The following is a 13,070-nucleotide window of genomic DNA, read 5'->3' as shown; positions in this document are numbered from 1 at the left end:
CACTCTTTACCATATACATTTTTAGTCTTTCTACTTCAAAATGTCATATTCAATGCGTTACTTACCAATTCTTTGTAATTACTTATTAAATTCACTAGAAATTTCTGAATTTGAAATTCACAACAAATCTATTTTCAATGTAAAATAAAAAAATTATTTAAATAGATTCCATATAAAATGTATTATGTCCTTTCTTACATTTACATTTGAAACATCTTAGGGGACAGAAAATTATTTAAAGAATTATTCAACCCATTTCTTAAGACCAAATAAAAGCTTAATTTTTGCATAAAATGTTAGCAATGCATTCTCGATAAGGCTCTAAAACTAACTAAACAATACTAATCTTTCCTCCCTTGAACAAATGTTTTTTGAGAGGCTTAATTCGCTCTTGGATATAAAGAGCAGACTCAGCAGCTGAAACCACTGTGAACTGGATTTATAAGACTAATGGAGAGAGCCATTTAAAATTAAATACACCTTGCACCAAAGTAGTTGGTGCACTGTTAAGAGATTACTATAGACAAATCTTACACCCACCATAAACAATCTTTAAAATTCAATGTAATCCTCTACAAGACATTTATTAGGGTGGCTTTGGAGTACAACAGGTTTAAGTACACACTTTTGAGTTAAAGAAAACATAGATTTAAGAGGGTGATAAAAAAAAATAAATGGATGATATACCATATTACTAATGTTTCATAATTCAATTCACAGCTACAAAAAAGTAGGGGCAGGGGGAGCATTTGACCCTGCAGCTGTGGACAAAGGAAGCGTCTCACTCCTTCCTGCGTTTCTTCTCATGGTCGTAGTCCTTGGAGCGCCCACTAGTGGACGCCCTTTTGGAGCCTCCGTGCTGTTTGGCTTCTTCCAAGAACTTGTCCAAACCGAAAGGATCCTCCTCAAACTGCACAGGCCCGTCCCGGCGGGGGCCGTGGTCAGCACCTGAGAACTCCCGATCAGGAACAAACCTAGAGAAGGACGGGACATGGTTAAATTGTGTGCACCAGAAGTTAGAGTAATACAATAAACAAACATGACAAATAGGGCCTTTCTAAGAAAACGTATTCGTTTTAGTAATGATCAACTTTGCTTCTTACCAAGAAAGTTACTCAAATCTTCATTCATTTCTTTAAAAATGCTTTTTATTTTATTTTTTTTAAATCCATGCAAATATTCAGTCCAGGTGTCTCCATACCTGTTGTTCTGCATGAGTGTGTCCAGGTTGTCTCCATACATGTCCTTATCTGCACTCTTACTGGGCCTGTAAATATTCTGTGCCATGTCTCTGCCACCTCTGAAGGGCTGATCATACACATTATACATCTCATCCTCTCCACCAGCAAAACCACTGTCCATCCCCTGAAAAACACAAGCAAAGAATAAGTTTCATGCCTATAGAAAACAAGGCAAACTTACAGCTATAAAGTATGCATCTAACAGACATTTCTGATTACTGGATTTGAATTTTAAACATTTTAAAGTCAAAATATTTCAAACAACTCAAAAAATGTATATGCACTGACTTAATTTCCCAGTCTAAAAATCATGTTTTGATTGTCGTTTGACCACGATTTGATTTTTATTCCCATTTAGACCATTAATTGGCATAAAACATGCATTGGCAAGTACTTTCATATTGAAACCAAATTGTAATATTTTGTGGTGAATGATGTGGAGTAGGACTTCTCTAGGAATTCAATATTTGATTAGATGATATGAAATTACTTTGATATTAACACACTTCCTGCTCATAAGTTCTTAGACTGATCAACAGAAAAGTTAGGGGCTGATAAAACACTTAAAATTTTGATGAAAGTTTATAAATTCTGTCTGTCTTAAACGCAGATAAATATCAACATTATTACCATTAAAAGTTTAGTTTTATTTCATGTTTATTTCATTGCACACCTAACTAATCTAAACAAAAAGGCAAAAGCACTTTCCCATTTTAGGGATCTCTTTACTGACCTAAAATCAGTAATCTGAGATCAGCAAAGCCCAAGGGTTGATTACCTTGTTTTGATTGAAGAGTCTCTGGTCATACTGAGCCTCACTGGAGGTACGGGGGTTCGGCTGGCCCAGGGCAATGAGCTCACTGATGTCCCTGTCCTGATCTCTTTGTAGTTTCGACCTGAACAGACCAAAATCACACTGACATCAGTTAAACTCACATTAACACCTCATACATACAGCCACACTTATCACACTACATTACACAAGTCTCAAACTGGGAGTTTGGGGAATTGTCACACGAACATCTTTTGAGGAAAAACATGAATAATCAAAGCGATTACAACTACAGATTAAATGCATGTTAAGAAGTATGACAAGCTTGGTCGGAACAGAGTCAGTTTGTTTCACTAAAAGGTGCCTGATGTAAAATTTAACACATACGGGACTCATGTGAGATCAGAGGACAGAAAATAACACTAAATCATGTAGGTTAAAGTGGAATGCGTGCACCAGTTCTACCGGAACATGAATGATTCAGGGCAAAAGTGTAAAAAATGCATGCACCTCTTATCAGGGGCGGCTCTGGAGATGTTCCTGTCGTGCTGCCTTTCTTTCCTCCTCTCGTGACGGATCTCTTCACGCTCCCTGACTTCTGTGTCCTCACCACCTGAGAGAAAATCAAAGACACAGATGGTGATCTCGCCAACAGATCTAACAGCACACTTATGACCGGACATGAGGGTCAGTCAAGACCAAATTCTTTTACTTTTTCATTAGAAAATCTAATAACATATTCAATATAAAATGTTAAGAATGTTAAATGATCAAATGCAGGCAGCAATAACCATTTCATTGATTGTTATACATAAATATCTAATGTTTCAGAAAATATCCCATACATCGTGTTGGATAAGATACTGAACCATTCATTTTAAATGCATTCCATTTTATGCTACTTAAACTTTAAAATCTAATTTAAATAACTCTGAATCCAGTTTGATACCAAGTTGCCTAAGGATTCAATTAAAATTTAAAAAGCATTCCCAATTCTCATTGTAGACATTCAGTGATGGAGTATGTTTTTCTACCTTTGTCACCGTGGGCTTTGATACCAGCTCTCCTGTCCCTGGCCATTTTAGCCAATTCTCTCAGCTTCTCCTCTTTCTTTTCTTTCTCCTTCTGGGCCATCTTCTTTTCTACTTGAGCTCTCATCTCCACAGCCTCTCTGGCCTGTACACATCACACAATCAAAAACATCAGTAGTATCAGTCTTGCACACACATCAGTAAAAACAAAACAGAGTTAAACGAATACTGGCCAGCCCACGAAATAACTTTTTCATTTATTTTCTTATTCATTGGGAACTGTTTACATTGTAAAAAGTGAGCATTTCCACCAGGAAGAAGCTAGAACAGTAAATGAATTAGTCTCCAAATTTATCACAGAGAAGCCATATGACTATTCTTCTACAGATGTCACCCTGAGATAGAGTTACCCCCATATAGTGCTGCAGACATCATTTTGGTCTGAGAAACTGTTCTGTAATGTTGATGGAGTCCTGAAGATTTCTTAACTTTTTAAAAGTCAGCAAACTTAGCAACATGGGATTCAGAGTGTTAAGGGAAGGTGTTATACCTTTCTGTCTGCAATGTACAAAGCCTCAGCCAGCTTGGCAAAGTTTTCATTGATGTGGACGGTTTGAAGTCCTCGTCCGTCAGCAGCCAAACGCTTGTCCAGTGGAATGGTATAACCCTGAGAAGCAACAATGAGAGATGTGAGAAAGCAACACCGCTGTATTCACTGTCAATATTGTTTAACCAACAATAAAAAGATGAATAATTGATGGAGGCTCAGTGATACCTTTGCGTTCTTCCAGTTAGATATACAAGGTGGAATCTTCCACTCCTGCTGTTCTTTCACAGTCATCTAAAAAACAAAAAAATAAGAGGAAAACAGACACTTTGAGGTTAGTTAAGATGTTCTCAGAAAGATTTCCTCCAGACAGGTTTCTGTGGATTCTGAGTGTAAACAAAGCTGATGACTATCGATGCTGGGATCAATAGTTGGCGGAAGCCAAACTCTTACCTTTCTGCTTGGAGAGTGCATGACTGGAGCAGGAGGGGATGGAGGTCCTCGAGGAATTTTCTTATTGATTCTGTTAGAAAACACAAACATTGAGTTTCCTACACGGATCACACTCACTCTCACTCTCTTAAAACTAAGATTAAGGCGACATACTTGAACCGCGGGGGTTCCATTGGATCCTTCTGCATTTCCACCATTCGGATGACTCTCTGTTTTGCTCCGGAGTTAAATGCAAGTCCTTGCTGTGAAGGCGTGTACCTTTATAAAAAAAAAAAAAAGTGTATATATATGAACACTTACAAACATTCTGTGAACTTGTCAACAACATCTTGCAATGCAAAGACAACTGCATCTATACCTACCTTATAAAGAATGATTTAGACAACTTTGTTTGCACTGAATAATTAACGCATAAGCTCCACTTTTCTTTTCTTTTTTTAAATCAAGGGAACAGTTTAAATAATTTGCTGTGGTAATCAACATCATACTGTAAATATAGTTTATTGATCCAAACTAGGGCTGGACGATATGGTCAAAATTTATATCACGATATATTTCTAAATTTCGGTCGATACGATATAATTCCGATATCGATATGAACACTTAAAAAAAAAAAAAAAGCCTCAAAAACTGCCAAGAACGCCCACAATAGATGTCGGTGCATACAAACTTATGAAAAATGAATTTGCCAAGTCTATGACACCTCATAAAATATTAGACAAGAAAAACAGCACATATAAATTAATGTTCACCTTTTATTTGTATTTAGCCTTCATACAAACAAGAAACGTGAAATCACTGTCAAATAATCGTCTCAGACTCACCTTATTAGTAATATATTTAACTTCAAACTATAGGCTAACATACACTACCAGTCAAAAGTTTTTGAACAGTAAGATTTTTTGTTTTTAAAGAAGTGTCTTCTGCTCACAAAGCCTGCATTTATTTGATCCAAAATACAGCAAAAACAGTAACATTTTGAAATATTTTTACTATTTAAAATAACTGTTTTCTATTTGAAAATATTTTCAAATGTAATTTATTCCTGTGATTTCAAAGCTATATTTTTAGCATCATTACTCCAGTCACATGATCCTTCAGAAATCATTCTAATATTCTGATTTGCTGCTCAAAAATCATTTTGTATTATGTTGAAAACAGCGGAGTAGATTTTTTTCAGGTTTCTTTGATGAATAGAAGGTTCAGAAGGACAGCATTTATCTGAAATAGAAATCTTTTGTAGCATTATAAATGTCTTTATCATCACTTTATCAATTTAAAGCATCCTTTCTAAATAAAAGTATTAAATTCTATATTGTCTTTCCAAAAAAAGAAAAGAAAGAAATAAATAAATCACTGGATTTATTTCTTTCCACTGAATGGAATAGTGTATAATGTTACAAAAGCTTTTTATTTCAGATAAATGCTGATCTTTGGATCTTTCTATTCATCAAAGAACACTGAAAAAATTTACTCAGCGGTTTTAAATATTGATAATCAGCAAATTGCCATATTAGAATGATTTCTGAAGATCATGTGACACTGAAGTCTGGAGTAATGATGCTGAAAATACAGCTTTGATCACAGAAATAAATTACATTTTACAATATATTCAAATATAAAGCAGTTACTTAAAAAAAAAAAAAAACAGTTTTTGCTGTACTTTGGATCAAATAAATGCAGGCTTGGTGAGCAGAAGAGAATTCTTAAAAAAAAAAAAAAATCTTACTGTTAAAAATCTTTTGACTGGTAGTGTAGGCTGATTATTCGTATAGATTGAAACAAATGTATAAAGAGTATTAAAAGTGCTCCGAGTTGCTGCAGACAAAAGAAAAAAAAAAGAGCAACAACAAAACAATGTTGCTGGAGACGGGTTTATTGAAAATCCAAACTGATTGTCTGCCAGCAGGACGCGCTTTGAGACCGCTAGAACTAGCGGTTTCTCCAGTAACGGCTGTAATCAAATCAGCTCCGCTCATGAACGCTTCTTTATCAGATCAAATGAAATTGCCATCGAAACTTTTCTGAAGACAGTCGGTTCCCTTCACAGATACATTTATATAAAACACCCACGACGTGCAGTGCTCATGTTTATTCAACGAAGTCAAACATCACAAATAAATCAATGTATGGGAAACACTGGTAATGTATATCGTAATATCGGAAATGTGTTTAAAAATCATATCACCATTATTGAAAAAATTATATTGCGATACATATTGATATTGAATTATTGTCCACCCCTAATCCAAACACATTTATTTATACTCCAAATGCAGTGGAACTGCTCTTACCTGATATATTGTGCTGGGGCCTGTTTGTCTGCAGCACGTACCGGCATGGCGGCTGCAATTTTCTGTGAGACCTGTTTCTCCAGAGCTGATCTGGTCTTTTCTGTAAGCTGCAGCAAGAGGATAAAAGGACAGTTGTATCATGCTGGCTTGACTTCATAAGTATGAGAAATTCACGAGGATTATTGCTTGATTAAAACCAATTTAAAGCAACAACAATAGTACCAATAATGTTTATGCTGTTTAACAAGTCAAGAAAATCCCACTGTATTAAAGTTAGTGATTTCAGACCAGGATTTGTCAGACACTGCTGTGTAAACGAAGCCTAACAGATCTGCTTCTGTTTACTATGTCATTAATCAAACAACAATATTGAGAGAAAACTATTTTAATTTACTTTTTGTTCTTTGGTGACCTCACCTCTTGTACAGCCTCTTCATCGGGTTTTTGCAGCTCAGGATCATCTTCGTTCAGCACTTCCTTAGGAAGCATGTCTGTGTATTTACTGAATACAACCTGTTCAAAAAAAATAATAATTAAAAAAAAGGCAAAACATCACATCCTCTTCAGCTTTGAACCACTGAAAATATGAACAATTTAACAACACAAGAAGATGAGGCACCTTGTCTTTGCTTTGACCTTGCCTAGCAATGGCATCATATTTGATCTTGCCCTCTGCATCCACCTGCACTGCCAGAGCATTGGAGGTCCTTTTCTTCCTACCCATTTCTAGAGGAAACTGGGCCACGTGGATCTCTGGAAAAGCTCCTCCATCTCCAAAGTCCTTTAAAACAATATCAAACATAAGATTAGCAAAGCAATTTACAGTATGATTTCAGCAGAATAGGAAACATAACACCTGCCACCAGCCAAATCCAGGTGCTTTTTTCACAGCGGCAGATAATTTTGCCTCATCTACCTACCACTATGGTGGGTGACCTGCTCCAGATAGGCCTTTGACATAAAATACTGCTGTTGCTATTAGTTTCTAATATTTAAAAATTAGCAGGACAGGAAATTTTACACAACAACTAAAAGCCATGAACAGTGTGAATGCAAAGAGAACACTCTTTTTTCCATTCAGTTTTGTCCAAGTTTAGTTTTCAAACAACACTCACATTTAAAATGTATATATTAGGGACAATCCTTGGTGAGGTCAGGTGTGCATTTGAATGCACAACGCAGAGGCAAAGAACCACCGGATGCAATACTAGTCACTTTTTTAGTTGGTTAGATATAGAAATTTGCATGCCTTAAAGGGGTCATTGGATGCCCATTTTCCACAAGTTGATATGATTCATTAGGGTCTTAATGAAAAGTATGTAACATTGTTTGGTTAAAATTTCTCAATGGTAGTGTAAAACAACACCCTTTATACCTTGTCAAAAACAGCTCTTTTCAGAGCAAGTAATTTCCTTGCATTTTGCTTTAAAGAAAGTTCAAATTACTTTACAAGTTACTTAATGAAGAAATATGAATTGTACCTCACCTTCAGCATTATAATTTTTTACCCGCGCCGGACAGGGACTAAGACGGTGCCGCTGCATGTCATGCCAAACCCGTGATGGCAAGTCCGTCATCAACTTTAGATCGGTTTATGAGATCGTTCTTTTTAGAGACCGCCGATCAAACATCCCAAAGCGATTATCGGCCGATAGTGATCGGTAGCTGATCAATCGGAGCACCCCAATTATAAAAAAAAAAAACATTGGGTGGATCTTTATCATAATAGGGTGGTTGTGTACACACACACTGCCAACACTAGGGATGGGTATCGTTAAGGTTTTAACGGTATTACTACTCTTACCGATACTGCTTATCGATTCGGTACTTTAACGGTATTCTTATCGGTACTTTTTGCTTATATATATATATATATGACAAATTAAGAGCTGAATTAACATTGCTTTATATTCTGAAATGTAAAATAAATATTTAATTAAATTAATATAAAATCAATTTGTAAATGCACCAGCGTGCAGGCATTTTTTGTGTTTTATACATAAGATAAGATACAGTAAGAACATGAACAAAGAAACAGTAAAACAAACTGACAAATACAATAAAACAAATATACAAATGAAATGAAATAAACAGTGCTGTCATTTTTCCATGAAGTTCTACTAACACTACTGTTCAGGTAAGTAATAGCCTACAAAATAAATCTAAAAGTAATCAAATGTAAATGAACACTGCATATAGCCTACAAAAGAAATCTAAAAGTAATCAAATGTAAATGAACACTGCATAGTTTTCAGTGTATGTATTTATAGATTAATGCTTATTAAAGCTATAACATTATTCAGATTAAGAGCAGATTTGCATTTTGATGGCCCAAGCGCCAGTCTGTCACTTTAAGACAATATATTGACACACATCGGATTTTCTCCCAAGTGTTCTCCTCCACTTAAGACATAAACTGTGCTTAAGTAAATACTCTCCAAGCCGGCCATTTTGACATTTTTGTGTGTATTTGATCAATTGGACATGCGCCCGAAGCTCAAAGTGTAATTTGTTTGTCCGTATTGGAGTGCGCCGCGCGCACACATTTCAGCCTGAGGAACAGCGTCTCGTGTGCGGATTGTGTGTTCAACATTTTATCATCAAACATGTTGCGCAATACCAAATGCAGCTAGTTTTTAACAGCTTTACCTCATATCTTCTTTTGTATAATCCTTAGAAGCCAAAATCGAAATAAAAAAATAAAATTAGCTTAATAAAACAGCCACAGGCCTAAAGTGTTTGAATGTTTAGCTCTCTCTTCTATCATAATTAAACAGGGCTTTCATGTTGCGCGTGCTGAAGCTCCTCCGCGTGGGCGCGATCTCGCTTCTGAATTGCGAATAGCAAAAATGCATCATAGACAATTGTCTGAAAAATAGCTGGCAACTCTGGTGAGATAGAATTTGCAAGATAATGTGTATACATAGCAATAACAAATGTATGTGTGTTTTATAAATTTTTCCAGTACCGATAGCATAACTGTTAACGTTAGAGCTTATCGATACTCCGGTCTTTCATAATTTATCCCCGGGACCGACTAAATACCAGGTTTCGGTACCCATTCCTAGCCAACACACATTTCAGTTCAAACAACTTGCAAAAGTGCATGTCGCATCCAATGACCCCTTTAACTCATACACATAGATGAAGACATCACATAAATCAGGGAAGTCGTGGCCTAATGGTTAGAGAGTCGGACTCGTAACCCAAAGGTAGCAGGTTCGAGTCTCGTACCGGCAGGGATTGTAGGTGGGGGGAGTGAATGTACAGCGCTCTCTTCCACCTTCAATAACCTTGAGCAAGGCACCGAACCCCCAACTGCTCGCCGGGCTGCCCACTGCTCCGGGTGTGTGTTCACTGCTGTGTGTGTGCACTTTGGATGGGATAAATGCAGAGCACTAATTCCGAGTATGGAACCATCCTTGGCCACATGTCACGTCACTACGTCACTAAATGTAGAATGTGATTAACTGACTGGAACTACCTGTGCATCAAAAGTTTGAATGCACACCTTCTTGCATAGCATGTATGTCTAACATATATTTATATCAGTGCGTATTAATCGCGATTAATCACATCCAAAATAAAAGTTTGTGTGTACATAATGTGTGTACTGTGTATATTTATTATGTATATATATATATATTACACACGTATATATTTAATATATATTATCTTAAATATATACGTGTGTATATAAAGACATCACATAAATCAGGGAAGTCGTGGCCTAATGGTTAGAGAGTCGGACTCGTAACCCAAAGGTAGCAGGTTCGAGTCTCGTACCGGCAGGGATTGTAGGTGGGGGGAGTGAATGTACAGCGCTCTCTTCCACCTTCAATAACCTTGAGCAAGGCACCGAACCCCCAACTGCTCGCCGGGCTGCCCACTGCTCCGGGTGTGTGTTCACTGCTGTGTGTGTGCACTTTGGATGGGATAAATGCAGAGCACTAATTCCGAGTATGGAACCATCCTTGGCCACATGTCACGTCACTACGTCACTAAATGTAGAATGTGATTAACTGACTGGAACTACCTGTGCATCAAAAGTTTGAATGCACACCTTCTTGCATAGCATGTATGTCTAACATATATTTATATCAGTGCGTATTAATCGCGATTAATCACATCCAAAATAAAAGTTTGTGTGTACATAATGTGTGTACTGTGTATATTTATTATGTATATATATATATATAAATAAATACACACACGTATATATTTAAGAAAAAAAAGTAATGTTTAGATATTAATTACATTTATATATAAAATAAATTACATGAATATATACATGTAAATATTTTCAAAATATATACTGTATGTGTGTGACTACACCGTACACACACACACATATATTATATAAACAAAACCTTTTATTTGGGATGCGATTAATCGTTGCCCAGCACTAATTTATCTACATATCTCCTGTGCAGTACCTCTAGTGACCGGGGCACCCATGATTTTCTGAAGCTGTAAGGAGGAGGTTCTCTGCGGGTGGAGACCAAAACAGTGGACTGGGACCTCTGAAGACGAGACCTCTCCTCTGCCTCAAGCTGGTCCTGGGACAGCTGGGTGGGTGCAGGGAGAAAACTACGAGATGGAGGGAAAAAAGCAAGTGAGGAAAACAGAACATATTAAATCATCGGGTGATCCTTATATACTGGATGTAAACTTACATCCACACACATTAGTATATGGGCGTATGCTGTAGAAACTGTGAACACCGCGTATTTCAACCAGAGATAAATTAGATTTCAAAGGCTAAGTTATAACAAACGTCTCCTTTACGTACAAGAGGTAACGTACCCAAGTTACTTCCTCTAGGAATGGAGACGTAACAAATATTTAAATCTTTTTATAAAGTATTTTATGAGCATGGTTGTGGATGAAACAGATATTTGTCTATATTCTCTATATATTTTCGTATTTGATATTTATCTATGTATCAAACATGTTATTTTCTTGCTTTGCTGTTGACGTAGCATTAGCCTCTATATATATATATATAAATAAATACACACACGTATATATTTAAGAAAAAAAAGTAATGTTTAGATATTAATTACATTTATATATAAAATAAATTACATGAATATATACATGTAAATATTTTCAAAATATATACTGTATGTGTGTGACTACACCGTACACACACACATATATTATATAAACAAAACCTTTTATTTGGGATGCGATTAATCGTTGCCCAGCACTAATTTATCTACATATCTCCTGTGCAGTACCTCTAGTGACCGGGGCACCCATGATTTTCTGAAGCTGTAAGGAGGAGGTTCTCTGCGGGTGGAGACCAAAGCAGTGGACTGGGACCTCTGAAGACGAGACCTCTCCTCTGCCTCAAGCTGGTCCTGGGACAGCTGGGTGGGTGCAGGGAGAAAACTACGAGATGGAGGGAAAAAAGCAAGTGAGGAAAACAGAACATTAAATCATCGGGTGATCCTTATATACTGGATGTAAACTTACATCCACACACATTAGTATATGGGCGTATGCTGTAGAAACTGTGAACACCGCGTATTTCAACCAGAGAGAAATTAGATTTCAAAGGCTAAGTTATAACAAACGTCTCCTTTACGTACAAGAGGTAACGTACCCAAGTTACTTCCTCTAGGAATGGAGACGTAACAAATATTTAAATCTTTTTATAAAGTATTTTATGAGCATGGTTGTGGATGAAACAGATATTTGTCTATATTCTCTATATATTTTCGTATTTGATATTTATCTATGTATCAAACATGTTATTTTCTTGCTTTGCTGTTGACGTAGCATTAGCCTCTTAGCATCACTGTAATACAAAGAGCACACGACCGCAGGCCTCAGAGCGTCAAATAAGACAACTCCGCTAATGAAGAACGCAAATTGACAACAAAAATCATATGTGGACAAATAAAAACACGTAAACCTCTTAATATTTACGTTTATTGCAAGAGCAGAAACATAAAACCATAAAAAGAGATTCAGTGCGACTTACCTCGCCAGCGACATGTTGACTCTTTCTGTGCGTTCTGACGTCACGCCACTGAAATACCGTCTCGCGATGTTTGGGGACGAGAAGGATAATTCACTGGATACATTAAAAGAGTACAGTATATATGGTACGGGATTTATAAAGGGCGTATTATATACATTGGTAGAACATAAAAAAATCTATAGTGATATTATATGGTACAATGGTGGAAGATGCCCCTCTACAATTTGCATCTACTGTTAGGCTAAATTGAAACATACTTGCAAGCAGGATGGTAGGATGATGATGCATCAATCAATGTGTTATTAATATTTATTTAATCATTTAAAAATATATATATTTTTAAATAATTTATAAATATTTATATATATTTTAAAATGTCATTAATATAAAATACTAAATCAACTATTCTACTTAAATTATATTTGGACAATTTAGTTAAGTATAAGTTTAAATATTTAATACAAATAATAATAATTCCTTCTGTGCCAGTTCTGGGAGGGCATCTTACCACAAAGGTCTAAATTTAATTTAATGTTAAAGATAACTATTTTTTTTTCACAGACAGAAAATAAGATCAAATATCTTCAAAACAGTGTCTCACAAATGTTGATATTTAAATGAAACAACCAAATTAAGAAAATCACAGCTATTCATTATACCATACAACTTTTTTTTCAGCACAGTGGTTTAAATAAGTCACACCACCACAACTTCTCTCCTATAAAAAAATAGCATGTTAT

General features: G+C 36.0%; 1 protein-coding gene across 1 annotated transcript; it reads right to left on the bottom strand.

The window, feature by feature from the left end:
• Positions 1–210: 210 nt before the first annotated feature.
• On the bottom strand, positions 211–12,403 carry snw1 (SNW domain containing 1). Its single transcript, XM_016258540.1, has 14 exons — positions 12,331–12,403; positions 11,582–11,735; positions 6,958–7,119; positions 6,756–6,851; positions 6,339–6,445; positions 4,198–4,302; positions 4,045–4,114; positions 3,820–3,885; positions 3,595–3,711; positions 3,048–3,189; positions 2,524–2,626; positions 2,020–2,137; positions 1,202–1,365; positions 211–974 (listed from the first exon to the last, which is right to left on the bottom strand). Exons 1-14 carry the CDS (start codon positions 12,342–12,344, stop codon positions 782–784), a joined length of 1,611 nt encoding a protein of 536 aa, XP_016114026.1. The 5' UTR covers positions 12,345–12,403; the 3' UTR covers positions 211–781.
• Between the last annotated feature and the right edge of the window lie 667 nt (positions 12,404–13,070).

Source organism: Sinocyclocheilus grahami, unplaced genomic scaffold (genome assembly GCF_001515645.1).
Source record: "Sinocyclocheilus grahami isolate Dianchi unplaced genomic scaffold, SAMN03320097.WGS_v1.1 scaffold1703.1, whole genome shotgun sequence".
Taxonomy (NCBI): domain Eukaryota; kingdom Metazoa; phylum Chordata; class Actinopteri; order Cypriniformes; family Cyprinidae; genus Sinocyclocheilus; species Sinocyclocheilus grahami.
This window is presented reverse-complemented; position numbering and strand designations above follow the sequence as displayed.

Coding starts and splice junctions, on each gene's coding strand:
- snw1 (XM_016258540.1), bottom strand. Junction 4,115..4,197: donor ATGGAACCCCCGCGGTTCAA/GTATGTCGCCTT, acceptor GTTTTCTAACAG/AATCAATAAGAAAATTCCTC. Junction 3,712..3,819: donor CTAACTGGAAGAACGCAAAG/GTATCACTGAGC, acceptor GTTGCTTCTCAG/GGTTATACCATTCCACTGGA.